Raw genomic sequence first — 23,160 nt, 5'->3', positions numbered from 1 at the left:
TTTTATTTTTGAATGAATGAATTTACTACTTGAAGAACCATAATAATGGAGCAACACAAAAATTTACAGACCCCAAATGTTTTCTTTACATCTTCTCGTAAATATGTTACCTGTTGAAGGAGCTCCTCGGCACTTTACATGCCCATACGAGAGGGAAGGCACAGTACAAATCGGTACACAGAATCCCTCTTTGTTTCCAAACTAGTAAGAAACTTCGACCAATTCAAAGATTCAATGCATAGATAATTTCTTGGGATGCAAAGGTTCACAAATGCAGGATAAATATTTTCACAGATTCAATTCGTTTCCGGATCATTCCAAAATTACATGAAAGCCGTAAAAAAAAAGGAAAGAAAGAAAGAAAGGGCATGGCACTGAAGCAACGATAAATATCCATTGGAACCAAGCTTTCTACTAATTCTATCTAATAATTTAGACTTTCCATACATCCAGGAAGATCCATCACATGTTAAAGTTACATAATTCGACCTAAACCTTCTTTTTACTGTTCCCCAACACACAAACGTAAGCACACGTTACGTCTTGAAAGACATGTCAGGAAAATATGATCTCTCATTTCAATTATTTTCCAACAAATTTTACAAAGATACATAATTTTACCTTCAAAACCTTCGTTGGAGACACAAGGGGAAGGTGTACGAATCCCCGTGCAACTCTCACAGAAGAATAACAATGGAGCTTCGCTTTTAAGCACGATCGTCGCTAACATGATTTGGAACTTCACTTTGACTGTCTAGAGGCATGTATTGTGCCATTATAGCCCTGATTTCCGAGTCCATGTATGACTGAAATTGCACCCCAGTGTAATAACATTAAGAAAATTTTTGGATTGGTTTAGGATTAAGCAAACAGCAGAAATACTTCAATTATGTACAACAGACTAAGAAACATGTTTTCATGTACTCCCCTACCCCAAACTAAAAACAAACAAACATCAAAGAAGAGCAAAATTGCCTCCTTACGTGATTGATATCCCAAATTTATTTTGAAAGAGACTCGAGATGGCTTGCACAATAATATTGGGTACACAAAAAATATATTGAATCAATTCTATCATATGTTTACGATAGCCCTGTCCCTTTGCTCTACATATATGAAAACAATTGTGGGTGAACTGGCTAAAGTTGCAATATAAGAGCTTAAATGCCAATTTACAGGCAAGAGTTCAAAATGAAGGCATCTTCAAGCTTGTACTTGAACCCTCGCAACATCGAATCAGAAGTTCAACAAAAGAACAAGAGGGTCTCTCCCTTCCCAACGAAAGGATAGATAAGAGTTCCATGCTATTTCCAAGCTCTATCACATAAATTGGCTAAAGTCATAGCCTAGAAATTTCTATCTGAAGATTTGGAATTTTCAATTTCAGAAGATACGGAATCGAAATACACTGATAATTTTGAAACCATAAAATTTGTAGTAGAACCTTAATTTTGCGGAACATTGTTGAAAGTTTCAGTAGTATTATGTTATGAACATGTTTACTCTAACTATGTTTAAGAATTAATTATATTTAGGCAGCGAATAGAGGCTAAACGGCCCAAATAGAGAAAGTGACTATCAAGATTTTTTCAAAACCCATGATTAGTAAGCAAAAATCTGTGTATAGAAAACTTACCCTCAATCTATATTTATATACGAGATACCCCCCACCACCAGCCATTGCCAATCCAATCAAAATAACCCAAACAGCAACCCAAGCAGATTTTACTTCAGTAGCTCTCTTACCTGCACATGCAAATAGGATATTGGATATACACTGTTTAAACATATACAAAGCAACAAAAATTTGCATGTTATCTCACTTATGCAGGTATCATGGTCCCGGATATACAACAGGTCCCCGCTACAAGAGCAATCATAACTGCCCCATGTATTCTTGCAGCTGCATTCAGGGCACTGGCAGGCTTTCTTTTCCTTACATTCATCAATATCTGTATGGGTAGAAGAAATTATTCAAAAACAGCAGTCAATAAGGAAAAAATTTATGCAGTTAATCAAGAATTGTTAGATCTGTTTGCACCAGTATTATAACACTTTGGCTTGTTTGGTAGAGGAATGAATAGTACTAGACAGTATTACAGGTGTAAAAGAAGTTGAAATCTCATTTAATATAGTGTCCAATCCTCGAGTACTGCATACGAAACAAGCACTTTGTTTAACCATCCATTCACCACCTATTCTTGAATTTCCACTTTTATACCATGTAGCCATGCGTTCATTATCTAATTCTTGAATAGCACTATTTGAATCACCTTAATACCTCTTCCAAAAGTTCGCATGTCATGTTACACCAAAACTCACATTCAACCTAGACACCAGTGACTGGTAGTTCTAGCATAAGAAGGGGTTGTTTGACAAAGCATTTCATGTAAGTTTTAGTAGACCTTGATAAAAGTTGATGAAATATGTGATTGAAAAATTGATAAAAGTTGTTGGTCCCATAAAATATGAGGTTAAAATTAATTGTTGACTTTAACCACAACTTCTTAGCAACTTTTTAAGCTATAGCAAACAAGCACTAAAATTGGGCAGGCATCAGCTTTTACAGGATTTTACCATATACAATTAAAAACTGAGCCTGAACTAAGCAAAGATTTTGACCACAACTTGCTATACTGTTGATAAAGGATATAAATTATGAGCTAAGCCTCAATCCTAATAAATTGGGTGAGTCTACATGAAACTGTTTTCATAATTCAGTTCAAACTAAAACTCTCTGACCTCCACAAGTTTTAATACCGTCGCCTTTAAATCCAGGAGGACATGTGCATTTTCTTTCTTCATTATCCTGTTGACATTTTTGAAGATATTTTTCAGAAACAAATTTTATCTCAGAGAATTCAGGCAAAAAAAGAAATAAATAAATAAATACTGACGATGCAGGCAGAGAAAGTAATTTCATTTCGGGTTTCATGCCAACAGCCACCATTATTGATTTTGCACCGTCCAGGACCACTACCTGCACCATGGAAAACATAGTTGATATAGAGTCTAATCACAGTAACTTGAGATGCTTGAAGAAGGATTATTTAAAGCAAAGATAAACACGAGGCATGATACTTTGCTATATATTCAAAGCAAGATCCATGTACAACTGAATCTTGATCTGGTACCAAATTTACGTGAATTAACAAAGTAGGAATTGACATAAAAATTTCAATTTTACCTGAGCTGAGAATCTTGTCAATAAGATTTACTACAAATAATCAAAGTACATAGAAAGCATATGCTTTAGGGAAGACTATTTTTGGAATTAAATGTCTATCGTAAAGAGTCCATTATTAAAGGATGAACAAACAAGAAACTGAAGTCATTCAATTGTAAATTGATAGAGCACATGATACGTACAACTCAATCAGCTCATTATAAATTAGAGGGAAGCATTTCTTTAGATATTTAGAAAACAAATAGAAGACTGCAAGATTCTGAATGCTTAATGTTGAATCTGTAGAATCTTCCACAAGAATTTCACTGACTGATTAGCAAGGCTATTCAGATCACCAAAACCTTCAAGTATTTAGATTGGACAATGACATGTACAAGACAACATTAATGTAATTCTTGGAAAAATACAAGATTTTTCTTTTATTTGTGAAAAATGTTAATCGTATAAACTAAGTGCAAATTATACTGGAAAACATAAGAAAATATCAAATTATAGCTAAACATAGATAGTCACTCTTATATAAGAGATGAGAATGCCAAGTCAAGATATCCTGGAAGAATTGAATTCATGAGCAATAGCATATAGAAAGTTTTTCCTTTCCTTTCAGATTTCAGTTGATCTTAATTTATGTATTTACTTGCTTTCTGTAGGTGTAAGGAAAGCTTAAATAACTATACATTAACCACCGATATTTAATAAGATCGAAAAGCAGAGTTTTAGAACTTCAAAGAATTACTACATACTTCGCCCTCCTCTTTATTTAAGCCAGAAAGACGCCAGAAGAGAGATGGAAGTTATCTAAAACAAAGAAAGGGGGGTGTCCCTAATTGTAACGATCCGGCCTATGTGTCCAAATAGTTAACTTACGTACCATCCGCTTTGGGAAGTCTAAGCCCAGAATTCAACTTAAGTCTTACTCAAGTGAAAGATCTTAGGTTCGAATCTTGAAAGACACGATAGGAATCCTTGAAGGGGTTGCAACAACCTGACCTATGCTCAAGCTTTTATATCCTACTGACCGCTTTTTGTGGACATCTATCCACTTACCTCCTCTTGAATTTCTATCGCGTCCACCAAGATTTGAACCCCAGACCTCTGCTTAATGAGAGACTTAAGTTAAATTTTAATACTAATTAGAGTGTTTTTGTGACTATCCAAACCTCATGCCCGACCATTCTTTTATGTACTATCCACTCTGAGAGGCCATCTTGTAACCATTGGAAAATTAGTTTAATTAGTTGGTTTGACCAACTTTTAACCAATTATTTAAGTGGTCCCGTTAGTTGGATAAAAGATTTATTTGGCCAAGTGTATTCTACTCCATGAGTAGATTAATGTATATATTTATTTTCTCAAAATCAATTAAGAATGAATGAGAAATTAAGGCCAAAAGATGATCACTTGAAGTTGAAATAAATTGGGAATAAAAATTGGCGGAAAATTTAAAAATGTCAATCCCACATAGGAAAACTAGAAAAATAGAAACCACTTTATATTACTCAAGTCTGGGACTTAGGTCTGGCCCTAAGGATTAATAGTCTTTGACGGAAAGAGAACCTACATGCTAGTAAGTTGAGTCAAAGCCCACACACGTGCGTTGATGCCTCCATTCGTCCGGTCGACCCATCACAGCACGAGCACAGGCATGGGTCGTGGGCTCTAGCCAAGCTAGTATATATATATTTCGTAAAATAACATTTGAATTATATTATTTTATTATTAAATTAAAATAATATATTCAACTTATATTATTTATTTTCCGGAATTTTTCTGTGCGCGACACATGGCATTCTAGAAACTGGTGGTTGACCGTTAAAACCACCTCTCCAAATGGTCGTCTGTTCAGTACACAACTTTTCAGTTGTCGTGTATTTTGTACACAATATTTCAACTTCTATAAATAGGTCCCCATGTCCCAGATTTTATTCATTCCAAAAATCTTTTGTGATTTTCTCTCTTGCAAAATATAATCCTTCCATCCTACATTATTTCATATTGAGCATTTCAGTCCCGAATATTAATTTCGTGCATTTTAGTCCTCCAGTTTTAGATGGATCAAAACAATAGTAGGTTTGCCTGGTCTTTTAATTTGGAGTGCTGCTATTACAAGTCTTAGTCATTGTATCTTTGGAGATGAGTATCGTCTTAAGAAAAAAGAGTCAAACTCATGCCCCAACCATTATCATTCTATTTATTCAGCTCATTTTGTAAGTCAAAATTTCGTCCAACTGTTTATATAAATTATTGCACGGTAAAATCAATATATTTTTTCAATGGTAACGACCCGAACTCTATACCTAAGCCGTTATGTCATACGTATTGTCCACATTGTGTGCGCAGAAGCCCACTTACCCCTCACAGATTTCCATCGTATCTCTCAGAATTCGAACCCAAGACCTCTGCCTCATGAGAGACCTAAATTGAATCCTAATACCAATTGAACAAGCCTCACTAGGCAGAGGTCTTGAGTATGAATCATGAGGGAAGCGATAGAAAGTCGTAAAAGGGTAAGTGAATAGATGCCCACCCAAAGTGGACAGTATGAATTGCATAATGACTTGGACATAGAGGCTGGGTCATTCTAAAAAACGTTCAACTTAAGTTTCTCTTTAGGCAGAAGTTATAGATTCGAATCCTAGAGGCGATAGAAAGTCATGAGAGGTAAATGGGCAAATGCCGCTCAAAGGGGACCATACATACGACATAATGACTGGAGCACATAGGACGGATCGTTACAAAAAAGCTCAAGCCGGCCTCTATGCTCAAGTCGTTATGTCATACATATCGTCTGCTTTGGGTGGGCATCTGCCCACTTACCCCCTCACGCCTTTATATTGCGTCCCCAGGAGATGCCTACCCACCCTAAATTTGAATCCTGGGGAAAGCAATATAAAGTCGAGAGGGGATAAGTGGGCAGATGCCTACCCACCTAAAGCAGACAGTACGTATGACATGGCGACTTGAACATATAGGTCAGGTCGTTACATTACCCCTCACTACTTCCTGTCACATTCCCCAATATTCGAACATGACTTCCCCTTAAGAGAGACTTAAAGTGAATCTTGATACCAATTGGACAAGCATGTAAGAGAACAGTCGGGCAAAATGCTTGGGTTGTTATACTAACCTTTGTGAAAAGTATAAATGGGTCCCAATGCATAATTTCTTGGCACCACCATCTCAAACCTCATGGAGCAAGGGTGGTTTTATATGGTTTCAGTACAAATGGCGGTTAATAGCGTGAAAAGAACATGTCTAAATTTTTATAGGGAAATTAGTAAATACATAACATTTATTAAAATAGAAGAAAAGAATTTAAAAAACAAAAAGAAAACCTTCATCTTGCCCGCACTCCAAACCCCAAATATCTTTCAAGAAATGGCGATGAAACTACTTGGGTATGCTAACATGAATCAACGGATGAAATTGCAGGAGGCAACGGCATGGTTGAAATCAATGGACAATTTAATCCCTGACCGAACCAGCAACTCAACTCCTGAGATTGGCTACCCCAAAGCTAGCATGAGCAGCCTCACCTAACATCCCTATTTGGGACCCATTTTTTTCTCACCAGCAACTCAACTCCTGAGATTGGCTACCCCAAAGCTAGCATGAGCAGCCTCACCTAACATCCCTATTTGGGACCCATTTGCAATTTTTGCAAACCCTACTGCAATTATCCCATAACATAACTATAAAGGGCCATCAAGCATAATTATAATGAAAGAATACCTCGTTTATACTTTTGTCTATATTTTATGAAAGAAGGCCTGGGAGGGATGGGGGAAAGTAAATGTGAAAGAGTTCTTTGAGCCGATGGTGCAAACAAATGGAACACGTCTTGATAATAGTCTACTGTAGTATTTGCATACTGGTATATTATAGAACATATTCTACAAAATAAAAGAATCACACCTATTTATTCATGATAGCACAGAAACACAGTTCATTATGACCACAGTACTTCGAGTCTGAAATGCACTAAATTGCAGAAGAGCCAAAAGCATTGGGCCCATCAATGGGCTGACTTCAGTCTATCGTCTATTTCTACTAATTTCAGTTTCAAAAATCATTTAAACAAAATTCGAATGAAGATGCAGATGCAGACTAACTATATGCATGTAGTGTCCAGCCACAACCAATTCACATGTTACACAAGCATATAGAAATTCTAGTCTGTTACATTAAGCAAGATATTTTATTTTGGTATATGGGCTCAGTAAAAGGCTCCTAGAAAATAGATGTTTCTAGTAGAAAAATTCTGACAAATAGTAGACAGTTCTAAAGAAACTATTTGCTTTTGCAAAAACAAATAAAGCAAAATAATTTACATACCAGTACAAAAGCTGTAACCATCCCCCTTAAACCGCACACCATTTACCACAGGGCACTCACACACTCTTCCTCGAAATGTGTCCTGAGAATGTAAAAATGTTAAGCATCAAAACAACTAAAGATACTTAATACCTAGTTATTGATAAAGCACCTTGCAAGCTGTAATATTAGATGTCTTGTCTACCCAGCAGCCTCCATTGTTCTCCAAGCACTCATTTGTTTCAACATCTGCAATTGGGAAGGTGATGCCTTTATAAATATCTATTAAATCTCATATCATCCAAAATTTGCAATATTCTGGAATTAAGTAACTCACCGCCACCCAAACAAACAGATGGCTCTGTAGTTTCCTCAAAACCAGCACAAATAGCCTTTAAAACAGCTCCTTTCTCCAACTTCCCTGCAAAGCTCATATATCAGATAAAAATATATCAATGCTGCTCAACAGAAATGAATTAGCAAACAGACAGACCTCGATATTGACGATTATTGACAACGAGGGTGGGCAATATGGTTACATCACCACGAGATCCTTTCCCAATCTACAAATCTCAGACATTTTGACCATCACATAAGATGTTTTAAATAAAATCATGTAAGGGAAACAATGATGATGCATTTTCGAATGATTTTACAAAATAGATAAGTACAAACACTAACCTGAGCATCTTGCTCCTCTTTCAGAACAGGATTGTCTGAGTCAGTACTAGGATCACCCATGCACTTTTCGATCTTTTTCAGATCAAGTCCTGCATGTGAGCAACAATGACATGTAATTGTCCATCGATAGTGACTGAGATTAATAAAAGAAAGGCAAATAATTACCTAAGGATCTGATAACACCCTCAGCACATTCTTTGTTGTATTTCTTTTCCTTCATGGGGCATCTTATTTGAAAATCAGTAGCATAATCCCACCAAACCCATGGCTTTTTATTCTCACTAGCCACTTTAAACACACAGAGCTGCCTCAAGTTCTCAAGAACTACATCTTTTCCCTCATAACCAGAGCTGAAATCTTGTTCGGGGTCCGGAGCACAATATCTTCCATGGTTGATACATTGGGACTTACACTGTTTGCTTATGGTGAATGCCTGTGGGCAGTACCAAGTTATATAATGAGGAGTAAACTGAGTATAACCACCTTTCTCAAGAATTTGGGCTGCACCCTTAAAATCCTTAACAAACTCCATCAACATATCACACTTAACTCCACACTCGTCATTGCTATTAGTCCATAGTTCATACTCCACCCGATCATCTGGGTGTGGGACAGACTCTCTCCAATCTAGATTCACATTTACCATATCACCTCCGCTGATTGCTTTCTTTAAATTTTCACCAAAACTTTTCTCGATCAGTGCTGAAGGTATTGTTATGTTCGCGATATACTTTGCAGATGCATGATCCTCTTCAGGTGAGTCCATGGTTATTAATGCTTCCTCAACATCATCAGCCACTAGAACTGCAGCAGCACCAGCATTCTGGGCATTCCAAACCTTTAGAGCGAAAAAGCAATCTGCATTGCAGAAGAATAAAGCTCAAATTCATCAAAAGAATTCTACAAAAGTTTCCGGTAGAAACATAGATAACAAATTATATCCTGCTCTAAAGGGAAATAGAGAACAGTTATTAGAAAAAAGGAAAAGTATATTAAAAACCAATGACAATATAAATCAACCTCAGAATCAAAAATCATAATGGTATAGACTGCAAAAGTCTCATAGTACAGCTTTTCATTCAAGACCTCAATCTAACCTAAATCCAACTCAAAAGTGCAAATAAATAATTATTAACAAAACAAGCTGAAATTGCAAAATATCTGGCGTGAATAACTGACTTGAACAAAAGTGTATCCGGATCCATAAATTAGCAATAACATTGAGCTTTACCAGAAGGTCGCGAACAGCTTCAAAGTCAATTTCAAACTAGCAAACTAGCATTAACTAAAATCGGCAAAAGGCTATCCCAAAAAATAATGCATTTAAACTCGAAAATATAAACTCATCAAGCATTTCATTTTTCATGGACAAAAATTAGCAAAAGGGTAATCCAAAAAAACCAGAAATTAAGCTCAAATTGAAACATATACTACAATCTAACTTCAAATTACACAAAAAGAACACATGTACCTCCACGGTCAACAAGGACAAAGAACGGCAAAGCTCCAGGCTTTGACTTGAATGAAATCCTAAAATCATCAAAATTCTTGCAGCCCTTTCTATTTTCCTTCGGGTACATCACAGTCCCTGCCATGCTACCTCCATACTGTGGAATCCCAAAGTTCCCAATTGCACTGTCATGTGTACCCTTGATGCTGTCCGGTGACGTCACCCTTAAGCTGTTCTTTTCCACCACAAACCGACCCACCACTGATTCAGCAAAAATTGACAGAAGCACCAGAAAGATACCAATTTCCGATCTTCTAGAATAACCCATTTGCTCGAATTTCCCGAAAAGGCAATAAATTGTGGAGATCTTTTCAATCAGTAATATTTTGGGATTCCTTCTTTGTGAACTTATAATAAAACAGACTAATTTCTCGAAATTTATCTGTGCGTGTTTCGGGTTAGAAATCTGAGTTGAGTGAAAATGTATAAACAAATTTGGCAGATTATTTTCTCGTTTTTCTTCAGAGTACGTCCTCTTAATAAAATAATATTACACCTGATTCCAGATTTTTCTCTTATTTTTTGAAATAATAATGCTACTTATGCTTTATACTGTATTAAGCTTCTATTTGAGGATCAATATTTTCACTCTTTTTTTCTCACATACTCATTTTTAATTATACAATAAAATATTTTACACATAAATTCAAAATTTTTTCTACTTCTTAATCATATATTCCCCTACAAATTATACTATTCAAAACCTTATTTTCCTCAAATAATAATTGCCAGACAAAGACAAAAAACATTACTCTATTTTTTAAAATACATTCTCTAGAAAATACTATTATAAAATTCATCTTCACAAGAGAATTTGGCCTTTGTTTGGACTTCATTTTTATTAAACTACATTTTTTTCTTTTTTATTTTCAATCATATATTCATCGACAATACAATATTAAACTTAAAATTTTTGTTTATTTTTAAACCATGCATTCACTAAAATATCACTATTTCAAAATATATTTTTTCTCAAAATTTAATTTTGATGGAGCCTAAAGGGGAGGCTAAGCAGTCAAGATCTGATTTTATTGTTTATCCAATTAATTGTTGACATGTTATCAATAACTAACATGTTATCTCCAATTTACCCTATTTAATTTTCTCACTAACCTACTAAATTGATGATGTATCAAGAATTAATTAAATAGACAATAGAGTAGATAGCAAAATTGAAGTTTCCTTTCTTTCTTCAAAGAATTAAGCCATTTGTACAATGTTAATTGACAAACATTCATTTTTTTTTGATACCCAGATGTCCGCCTTACAGCGACTAATCTTGGGGCTTACGATTCAGCCCCTCTTCACGCAGACCAAGTAAACCGCGGGTTGTGCCTCAAACTGCCCAGAGTCCAAGAGTCCTCCCAACTGAATTGTCAAAGTGCCGAGCGAGTCAAATCCATGTATGCGTCTTGCCTTCCAGGAGAACTCCTACCTTTCAGGAAATATTCTGCCTTCCAGGAGAAAGTCTGCCTTCCAAGAGCCCCCATAAATCGAACTCGTGACCTCTGAACTGCCTGCCTTGAAGAACTCCGTCCTTTATCAGTTGGGATGTGCCCCGGAAGGTTAATTGACAAACATTGTTGACCATGTTGGAGGTGGTGAAATCCAAACTCATAATTTAAAAAAACAGTTTCAATAATTTAAAAAATTGATTAATTAGATGATACCAACAAAGATTGTCATCCATTATTGTACAAATAAGATTATACAAGTAGCGTGATTATTCTTCAAAAAGGGTAGATCATAGCAGTATCAAGATTCGAGAGAAGTCTTTTTGTAATAACTCGTGAATAAAAAAAGATTTTGATAAAATAAAAAATAGTATTAAAAGAATGTGGCCAAGGATGATCTATTTCAATAGTGTGTTTCACGTGTTTTAAATAGTATACCAGCATTTTACCTTATTCCTCTAATCGAGGTGAAAACGGGTTAAATTGGATTGGATTAAATTCAAAACAACGATTTGGATTTGGTGAAATTTCAACTTAAAATTGAATTGCCAAGAGGAATACATAGATTCAAACTAATATGAGTCGGTCCAATTAGTTAAGTTCACAAGAATTTTTTTTTCTTGAAAATTATTTTTTAAACCGACCCTTAAAGTGAGATTTTTAAGCTTGTCGAAGCCAATAAAAAATAAAATTAACGTCCCTTCAAATTGACCCAAGTCAATCTAATGACAAAATTATATATTGAAAAAATGTGTAGTTAAAAATGAATATGTGGAAAAATGACTTTCAAATCAACTTTGCCAAACAAATGCTATTCCTCCCACCAACCCCACGTGATACATTGATACTCGCTTAAATATTTAATATGGGAATTTTGTAGAATTCATTGCCTAAGTTACTTAGGCTATATTTTCTGAATTTTGCATTATATGCTTAAATGCTATTTGACAAGCCTATAAAGCTACGATTTGACATTTTAGATGATCAAACTAATACGTAGACGTCAATTTGATCCTTTATTGTCCCTTGTCCTAACAATCAACTTCAAAAATTATCTTCCAAGAAACAATAACTCCAACTTTTATGGGATACTAACACTTCAAATCAAGTTGACCCCCGATTTTAAGAGGAGCAAGTTAGTCTTATTATTCAACTTATTACTATAGTTGAACAATCTTTCCTTAATGATAGAAATAGTTTCTATTAAATTATCACGTGATCCTTTAAGTGTCATATTGATTAAGAAAGTTTTTGTTAATTTAACAAAGATTTTAATACTTTCTAGAGGATTGATCGTGCAATTATAATGAAAATTTGAATATTAACTCATTCATTCTTCAATTTTGAGGACCTAAATGCTATTTGGAGAATAGATTAGGGACCAACACTGTAATTTTCCCTTAGATTAGTGTAGACCACTTACCAACTTATACAAGCATTTACCAATAGGTCTCTTTGAATTAGTTGACCAAACCAATTCTTCAAATGTTTGACATGTTTAACATGAAATAATGGCAACAACGGCATCTCATTGGTGATAAAGATATTTAAATAGGAAATAGAAGAATAATTATACACGAATTGAGACTCGAATTAGAGGTTTTATAAAGGTTGAACGTCAACCTTGAAGGTTATCACCGTCCTGCCCCTAGAGCTTTATGAGGGAGGTAAATCGCAGGATGTGCCCCAATAAGATAGAGAATTAGAGCTATCTGTACACTGCGCCAACAAGGAGTCCAATTTCATATCTCAGGAATCGAACCCCTACACTGCGGTTGCCAACAAAGCGTGAGATAACCATACTCCTGTCTTTTGCATCACTGGGCTATGCCCCTAAGGAAATTAGAGGTTTTATTACGGCATACAAGGTTGGCCAAAGCAATCGTCACTAGTCAATCTTGAAAATTTGCTGACTGATCAAGAAGCGATGACCAGACAAATGTTAGAAATCTCAATAAATAAGAGAAAAAAAATGCATTATATAATTATGAAAGAAGAGGTCAATCATTTCAACAAAATAATAGAGAATTAAAAGAAAATAAATGTAAAGAAAGCTATCGGACAAGGGACGCTCAATAACATTGCGACAAGATATGTCAGCTGCTTCAAGGATATCAACGAACTAATGAATCGTACTTTGTATGTAAAAAACGAGATCATTATGCTAAAAATTGTTGGTTTACAAAAGGAATCAATAGAAGATAATATAGAAACCTCCAACAAGGAAAAAAGTATAATAGTAAAGAAAAATAGAATATTAAGGCAACCACGTTAATAATTGAATAGCTCAAGAAAAGAAATTTAATTCAAATTTAAAAGATAAATCAAGATTGGTGATGGTCCTTTCTGAACAAATAAGAAAAGAGTCCAGATGAAAAGTCGATGCTAAAGGGAAAAATTGAAGAATCATCACCGACTTTGTGTTCCAACATTATTTTGATTTCCAGATTTTCCCAATTGCAGCCAAGCCTAGAAGAAACTAGAGGAATTCCATTGCTACCAAAGCTGGATAAATCTAGAATATATTAATTAATTGTTTATTTACCTATTAGATTAATTAAACGAAAATAATCTAGTTGTACAAACTTTGTATTACGTTTACAAACTAATTGTTGGCCATTGATTTTCAATGATTTCAAAAATTATTTTTTGAAATTATTGGTCTAGATGTTGCCAACACATGGTCTGTAAACCAAATTTGTCATACTAATTTGTACAATAGCATAACTCTAATTTATAACAGTTGCTATCCGACATTAGGTCCTATAAATATAAGCTCCATGTCAAGTATGTACATATGAGAGAATAGAGAGTGAGAGAGCGCAGGAAGAGTGGCGAGATAAGTGATAAGTTGTGATGAGCAAAAGAATGAGTGCAAAGAAAAGTTAGTGGAGTGATATAATTAAATAGTGAGATGCTTGCTTGAGCAGAATTTAGTGTGATGTGTAAAGGTGCGTTTGTCACAAAATTAATTGTACAAGTTTCTTGTGTAATAAAGAGAAATTCGTTTGGTGTTAAACTCAACATTCTTCAAAGAAGCCATATTAATGCAAACAATCAATGTATCAAAAACATCAAATGAAACCCAAAAAACAACCGACAAAACGGAGAAAATATTGATATGGGTTGGATCAAATGGTAAATGAACAGTGCAAAATCTCAAAAACAGCCTGATTCAAGTGAAATTCGGGATTATTTTCTTCGATTATTTATCGGTGACATGAAACCCAAAAATGTAAAACAGAAACGAGAAAATGGCGATATGGGTTTGATCGAACGTTTGATGTAGAATCCAAAATACACAAAAAAACAGGGTGATTCAAGTCAAATTCTGGGATTTTTTTATTTTTTTTTATTTTTTAAGAATTAAAGGAATCTTTGGTCTTACCAAGAAAGAAAACAATCGAGAAAAGATTCTACAGGGAGAATATTAGCTAACTGAGTGATTGAAGGATCTTGAGTAGAAAAACGAGAGCTACCTAATAGAGGGAATGCTGTTAAAACGATGGAATCCTCTATGCATATCCAACGGCCAGGATAGCATAATTACCTGTCCAACAGGGCCGACCCTGATATTTTGGATCCTTATGCCAATTTCAAATCAAGACCCTATATTTTGAGTCTCCTTGTATAGAGTTTTATCCCGTCCGATGAAGATTAAGCCCTTGTTTAAGCCCCATTTTTTTATCAAATTACATTCTTTAACAGCGTTTTGATACCATTTCAGCCACAATTTCTCAATAAAATAATATTACATGCAAACTTAAAACTTTTTCTTATTTTTTTTATCATGCATTCTTCATCATAACATTATTTCAAAATGTATTATTTTTTTTTTTTAAGAAAAATGGAACTCAAACAACCCCTGAAATCAAAATTTTACTAGATTTTGATAGAAATAGATAAAATATGTGAATTTAAAGTTTTGAAACCCATAAAATATGTGGTTAAATTTAATTGTTGATTTTGACTTAGATTAAAATATACCAAAGAGGGCTTAATATAATTATAAAGAATCTAATACAAACAACTAAGCCCCAAATTTGAAGAGAAAATTAACAAAATGTCAAATTTCAACCAGCAATATAAATTAAATTAATTTTTTGTATTTCAATTTTTATTAGTTTATTATATTTGCATACGATAATTTTATTTTCAGAATTTCATAAATATAATTTTCATTTTTCTTCAACCAATCAATTAACTTTACATAATTTGGGGCCCTCACCAAAGTAGGGCCTTAGGCGATCGCCTACTTCGCCTACACTCAGGGCCGCTCCCAAAAAAAGACAGAGAGTGAAGGGTTCGAAACACTTATCCAAAAAGTAATTTACCTTCAACACGTCGTCTAGTAAGGAGCTCATTTTCCATTAACATTTTACCCATGTACATTTTTTAATAAAATGCGTAAACAAGGCTTGTATATATGCCACTGTTTGCTCTAATACAATTTCGAAATATTTGATCTAAAAATTAAATCATTAAATAAAATCGATATATTATTTAAATCTTATCTTTAACAGAATGAATGCAATACGTGAACTTAGAACAATTTTAAACAAGAGTATAATCTCCTACACTTCAAGAAAGAGTCTCTTGCATGTAAATTAGGATTATCGTGAATTATTTTATTAAGTTTGTCAATTTCAACAATCTACTATACTAATATTTTGATAAAATCACGATAATCGTTTCACACGCTAAAAGTCTTGTAATAAGAACTACTGTTTAGATATAATGTGAATCTCGTTGTAGATAAATTTAAGTTGAAATGATCGCGTGTTCTTGGAGAATTAAAAAGAAAAATGAAATTTTGCATTTTGGCAGCTGGGGATTTCATAGTTTTTGACCTAAAAATAAGTCAAAGACAGCGCATTCAATCAGCTTACGGCACTACCAATTTTAGATGAGTACGAGAATTTGGTCAAAAAATTGCTGTCTTTTTGAATAAACACGCTGCCTTTGCAATGACCGAATGGCCCTTACTTCGAATTGCTAGAAACAAAATTTTCCATTCGTAAAATGTTTAATTTATTGCATAGTTACATGTAACAATGAAATAAAAAATTACAAATAGCAAATGGTAGCTCAATAGGGGTGGAAAGTCGGGTGAACCGCTTGTCGAGCAGCTATTAGTTTATGCAATTCGAGTGAGTTAGCTCGTTCACTTTCACTCGTTGATTTGTACGTGAGTCATCTCAAAGAGCGAGTCAAGTGACTCAGTTCACCCAATTTCTCACCTCTATAGCTCATGGAGCTGAAGGGAGGTAGGTTGGATCTAACCTCTATTTTTTTTTTTTTTTTTTTTTTTTTTTTTTTNTGCGAACGTAACAATTTTTTAGACGAAAGCCGTGAGTTGCAACAAAATGCATCTAAAAAATGAAATGTTCGTGTTCGTACTCTCTAGTTTCGAAAATGTTATTACGCCTTTGTAATGTCACGAAAGGATATAAACATAATTATAAAATATCTAATACCCACATGCTTCTATTAATTTTTCAACTCTATTGACCATTACTAGTATAAATAGATGTCAGCTAGTAGTTCAACATCACATTCATTACAAAACAAAACATAGTATTAAAAAAATTATTCAACATGGAAGGCTTAATCCCATTTCTCCTTCATGCCATGAAGAAACAAAGGCCTCAACATTCCTACCGGTCCCTCTCCGAGAACTCCACCCGCAGCTACCACCTGCTCATTGCAGCTGGAGAGTCGGTCGAGGGCTCGTCTCACCGGAGAACACGATCGGAGTTTCAGCCACCGAGCATCAATTTCCTCGAGCAGCGATCGGGCTTGGAACACTTTTCCCACACGAAAAGTTTCAGCAAAGGTTATAAGTCCTCTCCTTCTAATGTTGATAATGGATTGAGGCATAGGGGTCCTATTTCTACCACTAATTACAAGAAGTAAATGTGAAAAGTAAGTGGAAGCCAATTTGAGGAAGATATTAAAGTACTAGAAATGTGTTTGATAGTGTTTATTATTCCATCTGTTCATTGTGTGAGTTCAAAAAAAATCATTACATAATTGTACTTTGCGTAGACGAAATGCTTTGGAGAATTGAAAATTGAAAATAAGCTTAGGTTTAGATTCACGAAGTACAAAATCGTGTAATATTTTCTTGTAACGAAGTACATATTTGATTCATATTGTTTAAAGGACCATGCAACATGTACATTAAGATTTACATTAAGAATTACATAATCTTTACATGACACTCTACCATTTGTCAGTTTAAAATATAATTAACTTTTTCATTCAATCTTTTCCCTCCAAATCATTTTCGATAACTGTTTATGTACCATTTTTATGTACAAATAGCAAAATCCTTGTTTAAAATGCGTAATGATTTTAAAGTTGTGCAATAGTCATTTTTCAACAACTCTTTCAGCCAAATTTTACCTTAAAAAAATTGCAAAAATAATTTTTGTTCTTTAGATAAATGTGCACGTGAGTTTCCACTTCAATTTCCAAGCGTATTAATAGTTTTTCTTTTTTAATTGAAGTGGACAGATTAATTTTGTTAAAAGAAACTCATTCAATACAAAAATAAATAACTTATTAATAATTTTATCAATAAGATGTTATTTTATTTTAAAAATTATTTGAAAAATAAATTTGTTTAGAAAGTAAACTTTTTATGCTTAACCAAATATGCAGTTAATGCAATGTGTTGCCTGCAGCAACCAGGTCACTATTGAAACAAAATGCAATAAATCTGGTGCACAAAATAATTGTAATTCAAAACATAATCGTAACTTTGACTCCACAGTAAACTGATGAGAGGATTCTGGATTTGGGGGGTTTAAAGGAATGTTGCTTCAAGTTAGAAGTTGTAATGCAATCCTAAAATAAAGCGACTCAATGTTTATGAAGCCAAGAGAGCTTCAATTTTGGCAATCTGATCCTCTTCATTCTTTTGAGTCGGACTCCTATTCGACTCCTCGTAAAGATCGTGCTTCCATTTCTCAACACGGCCACCAGTCGGACGATAGCTTTGTCTTGTACCGAGTCTATCTCTGCCCCTGAAACCACTGCTGTTACCGTACCTCTCTCTTGATGAGTTACCCCTCCATGCCTCACCCCTTTTCGCCTCCCTCTCCTTCATGAATGATCTCTCGGGTCTGTCATAATTACGGGAGACATTCTCTCGTTCACCTCGTCTTACATTGTCTACTTGGAGATCTTGAGGGTTTGTGATTGCCTTGTCAGTTTTCTCAGGATCTGCAGGAATCTTTTGCTCTCTAAAGGAAGGCCGTTTACGTACATATGGTTTTGGATCAGCCTCCATTTCAAAGTACCCATCATGGCGCCATACACGATTGTCTTCCCCATTATCTTTAGCTTTCTCTTCCTTTTGCAGTTTATCGCTTGACACTGCTTTCTTTTCCATCCTGTCGCTATGCTGCTCCTTAGGATCTCTCCTCCATCCATGTTCTTCACAAAAAAATGATTTAAATTATGTTTTGGCATGAGAAACATGCAACAAGATATAGTTTGATCATTAACTACAAGCCACCAGCCGGTGGCAATTGAAGGCTATTTGACAACCTTGACATAAAACTTTCATCGACCTTTCATTACAGTGTGCACAATAAGTTCTCACAGAATGAAACTGTGCAAATCTTTACTAAATTGTCGAGTTCCCTTCATGTGTCCAGCTTTATAAACTAGGTTTTGTTTCCCAACTTGGACCAGTGTCCAGAAATTTGAAGTGAGGCGTGTTTCCTAGAGGGCCACATGATGATTTAACGAAGGTTAGAAGAGTTTCAGTCATTGGGGGCTTGATTGTGCAATTATAATGCAACATTGAAAACCAATTAATTACTAAGTCAATAGGTTGGCGACTAATGGTAAAAAAATTTCGGAAATTTTTCAACATTGTGATGCCCAACTCTCAGGAAAAACAATGGTCAGCTTTACTTATCAAATATTGAATGACATTTAACAATTCGGAAGCATGCAAAAATGGATCACACATTCTTGTCCACTTTTAGGGATAAAAGAAACTACAACCCAAAGTTTGATGCCCTCCAGCAACTGAACAAAACTGGTAAATTATTACAAGGCATAAAGAGAAGACAGGGACGCATGTTGTAAGGTGGGTGCTCATATGAGTTGGTTCTAGCGAGAAAGAAAAAAAGCTTATAAATTGGCATAGTTTAAGTTGGTGGTTTCCCATAAGAATTCCAGTGGCCAATAGGACAAGGAAAAACAATTGTCCACTTTCTTGTTAAGCCTTTTCTTACTCGAAACAATTCCACAGGCTGTTGACAACAGTTTAACGTCCCCAACAGTCCCTGCTAAATAGAAATCCCTAGGAGTAGTTTCTTATGAGTTCTTCTCAGTAGACAAATATATGCGTATAACAAAATCAAGTTCACTGGATATAAGATCTTATACACGTGTAACATTGAAATCACCTACCTCGTATTATTTATATTAGACTCTAACCGTTAAGCATAATTGAAGTCCATTAAATATCAAAGAGTGAACATCATTAAGATTAGAAGATTTAATCATCATTAAAAACTTACCAGTATCTGTCCTGCGACTGAAGCTTCTCCCAACTTGCCCAGCACTGCGTCGATCATCGTGCTGTATAAGGCATGCATAGGCAAGCCTAATTCTGATTATTAAACTGAGGTTTTTCTTTACAAACATCAATATCCAAGATTTATTCTAAACCTGGTAACGATGAATAGATAACCTGAAGTGGTATGCCATCAGAAACTTAAATATAGTAACTAATGTAATTGACGTCATCAGGCTAAACAAAATCCAAATTATATCGGCCCTGGGTAAAGGTTTAGCAGAATGAGTAAACAAACAACCAAACGACCAAGTTGAACACTGAAAGATGCATGGAATGATCTATCATATATTACGTGGTATTTCCAAATTTCCTGTCTTTTTGTATGTTTCAGACAAAGGCCAGAGAAGTTACACAGAGTGTAAATTAGATGGTTCAACTACTTTTAAAGATTCAAGGATTTATAAGATTTATAGAGTTTTATAAATAACCATAAATCTAATTCTACTCATTTACTTTTGGTTGATAACTAACTTCTGATAAAAGATTGGATTAATTATTCCACTGGATGCGAGATTAGAGGCCTTCGTACCTGTTTGACCATAAAGATTGCCATAACTGTGGCTCATTCATCACAGCAATATGGAGGCTTCCCATATTCTCCAATTAGAATAATTGATTATTACACTATCCAAAAAATACCAGACCTCAGAAATGAAACTGCTGGCCATTTTCAAAATGAGATCCAAATAATCATCCAGCTTTCAAGAAAATAGTGGATAATCAACGATGGTGGCAGGAGGAAAGTTCAAAGAAGCTGGTATACAAAAAGTTGATAAACATATATACCAGCTCATATGCGCATGAGAAGGAAATGCAAGAAAACTTCCTATAGTGCTACAAGAGTATCTATTCCTATTTACAATACCTGAAAGTATGATTCCGAACGAGGTATTTTAGTTGGGTCAGAAGAATGTTTGGTTCCTTCACGGTGTCCATTAGTCTTGTTTTCAGCTTCTTTGCTAACAGCTTGAGTTTCAACCTTAGATCCCTGTGCTGATGGAGCCTCAAGGGGCAATGCATCCTGCAGTCGACGTTGGTGCTTCTGACCCCGGTCCAAATGATCTTTATCGAAATCGATGTCAGCAGGCGGTCTTTCAGTTCCCGGTTTACCATCCCTCCTAGATCTCTTAGGACTAGCAGGATTGCAAGAGGGAATGGATCATGTTGTTGGACATTTATTCAATCACTACTCAGGGCCAAATACTTGAACTACATTCTATGTAACGAATAATCCATTTGCATACCAGAGAATGTATCAAGAGCATAAAGCATGGCGCAAGAGAAAAGACAGGTTCAAAACTATGCAACAGTCAGTAAAAGTTCAAGCATAGAATTTTTCTTTCTTTTCCTCACCGTGACAGTCCTATCTGCCTATTGCAATGAAAGGTCCTTTTTCCTTTCTCTTTTAGGCAAGGCAAGAACAAATGAAATGATAATCAGAGTAAGGGTAGAAATTATAACAAAATCCAAGGTATCAAACCAAATGTTTTCTATTCAGGCAATTGCTAAAACGCGTGTCAAGGGATTGGTAGTACAGACAAGTGCCATCTACGGACCCAAAACCCAAGGCTAATGAATGGCATTGATAAAAATATAATTGCACATGTAAATGAGACAATCATCTTAAACAATATTATTGAGCATATCAACGTGGAGAATCAACTTAAAAACAACTTTTGGAGTTACGAAATGAGCTGCTGGAATCACTCATACATGCTGGCGATAGAATTCTCTAATAATAAAAAAATTGGGAATAAATAGAACACAACGATCCACTGGTTTTATAACTGCTGCTTGCGCTTATAAGCTTAAGCTTAAAATTACCAACGTGAAAATTACAAAACAAGTGAAACAAAAGGCCAAGAGATTATCACACTGACATTATCCCGTACTTTAGTCATTTTTTCCTAAACAAAGAATCCAAAAGTTCTGAAAAACTCAGCTCTATTCATATATTTCACTACAGATCTACGAATAACTGAAACTTTGAAGTTCACATATTTAACCGAAGTTCTGTCATGAATCTATTTCATCAAAACCCAAGTTTACCTACATCGGATAACAAGAGAAAAATCTTGAATCGGTCTAGAAAAAACCTAATTTCACTTCAAAAGCAGAAACCTTGACAAATGACAAAAATGAAAAAATATAGATCATCAGGCAGAAAATGAAAATATAAAACATAAAAAAATATAAGAAAGTGTGGAGTTTAGTTTACCTGGGTTCCCGGTCGAACCGCGAACGATGGCGTTTCGAGTCGAAATTACGATCTTCTCGACGCGACATGAGGGTTAATGTGGAGCAGAAAGGGGAAAAATACTCACTCAGCTGTCTATAGATACAAGTCAGGAGTGTGCACTGGTGCTCACAAAAGCCACTCGTGAGTAAAGCCAAAGGTAATATATTTTCAAATCAGTTTTGCTGTGTAAAGAAAAATGCTGCAAGAATTTGTAATTCACTTGACAATTTGACCCAAAAAAAAAAAGAAAGAGAAAAGACCAAACCAGCATCTAAAAAAATTTCTGGCAACAAAATATCTGTACAAGGGAAATTGCGATTTTTAATTTACCACAATGTCCTCTAGTGAATTCTTGATCCTTATTACAATTTGATTTACAAGTATAGTCTCTAACCAGTAGACCGAGTGTCTCACTCTGCACATGAGCCGATCCGAATTTTTTAGTATAGGTCACTAGTCATGTCACGTAGTGAGAATGCTCATCTCCCCCATTCAATACGACAAGATCGTCAATAACTAGACATTTAGCCTATTTTTAGTAGTGATTGAACTAATTATATAATCATATGCGGGTATTTCCCAAACATCAAACTCATAGCATGCGTGTATGTCAACTGTTTGAGCTTGTCAACCTAAGAATGAGGGGGAAGATTGCCTTGAGGCTTGAAATTTCAGGATCCAAACTTGCTGTCCATGAAAGTTGGTATCCTAGAGGGACTACTTGAATGTGCCTTGTTGGTTGTGGGAGATGGCATGCACTATTGAAGAGAAAAGATTTTGGGCCACGGATCAGCAAGCTAGCGGAACATGATGAAGGAAGCTAGGGGAAAGAAGGACGAAAAGGCCGGGCTTTGCGTGATTGCGCCTATGTGCTTTTTAAGGGGTTTCGTGGAACGCACATTGCAGAGTATGAAGATGAATATTGTGTATTTGCTTGGGCATGCACTGAGGCACTGCTGCTAGAGGTCATCCATCTTATGGACTAATGTTTATGGAGGCATATGGTAAATGTTGCGTCGGAGGCGATATGTGCGAAGAGCACTGTATAAATGCTCGTCCATATGAAAATGGTGTCGTCACTATTTTTGCAATGAGAGGAATGAATGTTGATGTGAACCTCACTTCCAGTTAAAAGAGCATAAGCGGATTCGAATGGGAAGAATGTCATGCAAT

The 23,160-nt window shown here is 35.2% G+C and overlaps 3 protein-coding genes across 5 annotated transcripts; 1 reads left to right on the top strand and 2 right to left on the bottom strand.

Annotated features, from left to right (window-relative positions):
• Positions 1-272: 272 nt before the first annotated feature.
• Positions 273-10,210, bottom strand: LOC111388684 (vacuolar-sorting receptor 3-like). The gene is made up of 12 exons (XM_023013459.1): positions 9,654-10,210; positions 8,348-9,040; positions 8,183-8,271; positions 7,995-8,064; positions 7,839-7,922; positions 7,674-7,750; positions 7,523-7,604; positions 2,898-2,980; positions 2,743-2,809; positions 1,824-1,952; positions 1,637-1,746; positions 273-806 (listed from the first exon to the last, which is right to left on the bottom strand). The coding sequence occupies exons 1-12, from the start codon at positions 9,958-9,960 to the stop codon at positions 708-710; spliced, it is 1,890 nt and encodes a 629-aa protein (XP_022869227.1). The 5' UTR covers positions 9,961-10,210; the 3' UTR covers positions 273-707.
• Positions 10,211-16,694: 6,484 nt separating this feature from the next.
• Positions 16,695-17,367, top strand: LOC111391808. Its single transcript, XM_023017074.1, has one exon. It carries the CDS (start codon positions 16,745-16,747, stop codon positions 17,060-17,062), a length of 318 nt encoding a protein of 105 aa, XP_022872842.1. The 5' UTR covers positions 16,695-16,744; the 3' UTR covers positions 17,063-17,367.
• A 476-nt stretch (positions 17,368-17,843) lies between these two features.
• Positions 17,844-22,172, bottom strand: LOC111388667 (nuclear speckle splicing regulatory protein 1-like). 3 transcript variants are annotated; one of them, XM_023013437.1, is made up of 4 exons: positions 21,967-22,172; positions 20,614-20,881; positions 19,690-19,775; positions 17,844-18,589 (listed from the first exon to the last, which is right to left on the bottom strand). In XM_023013437.1, exons 2-4 carry the CDS (start codon positions 20,859-20,861, stop codon positions 18,021-18,023), a joined length of 903 nt encoding a protein of 300 aa, XP_022869205.1. In that variant the 5' UTR covers positions 20,862-20,881; positions 21,967-22,172; the 3' UTR covers positions 17,844-18,020. The 3 variants fall into 3 exon arrangements, with proteins under 3 accessions (XP_022869205.1, XP_022869199.1, XP_022869212.1); XM_023013431.1 differs by having other exon boundaries at positions 19,690-19,750; positions 21,967-22,169; XM_023013444.1 differs by having other exon boundaries at positions 20,614-21,869; positions 21,967-22,013.
• Positions 22,173-23,160: the final 988 nt, after the last annotated feature.

This window comes from Olea europaea, chromosome 3 (genome assembly GCF_002742605.1).
Source record: "Olea europaea var. sylvestris chromosome 3, O_europaea_v1, whole genome shotgun sequence".
Classification (NCBI taxonomy): Eukaryota; Viridiplantae; Streptophyta; class Magnoliopsida; order Lamiales; family Oleaceae; genus Olea; species Olea europaea.
The sequence above is the reverse complement of the archived record's forward strand: the minus strand, read 5'-3'. Positions and strand labels throughout refer to the sequence as shown.

Coding starts and splice junctions, on each gene's coding strand:
- LOC111388684 (XM_023013459.1), bottom strand. CDS start 9,960: ATGGGTTATTCTAGAAGATCGGAAATTGGTATCTTTCTGGTGCTTCTG. Junction 9,041..9,653: donor TGTCCTTGTTGACCGTGGAG/GTACATGTGTTC, acceptor TCTGCAATGCAG/ATTGCTTTTTCGCTCTAAAG. Junction 1,953..2,742: donor CGGTATTAAAACTTGTGGAG/GTCAGAGAGTTT, acceptor CTACCCATACAG/ATATTGATGAATGTAAGGAA.
- LOC111391808 (XM_023017074.1), top strand. CDS start 16,745: ATGGAAGGCTTAATCCCATTTCTCCTTCATGCCATGAAGAAACAAAGG.
- LOC111388667 (XM_023013431.1), bottom strand. CDS start 22,034: ATGTCGCGTCGAGAAGATCGTAATTTCGACTCGAAACGCCATCGTTCG. Junction 20,882..21,966: donor CGGTTCGACCGGGAACCCAG/GTAAACTAAACT, acceptor CAATCCTGCTAG/TCCTAAGAGATCTAGGAGGG. Junction 18,590..19,689: donor CAGTCGCAGGACAGATACTG/GTAAGTTTTTAA, acceptor TTTTTTGTGAAG/AACATGGATGGAGGAGAGAT.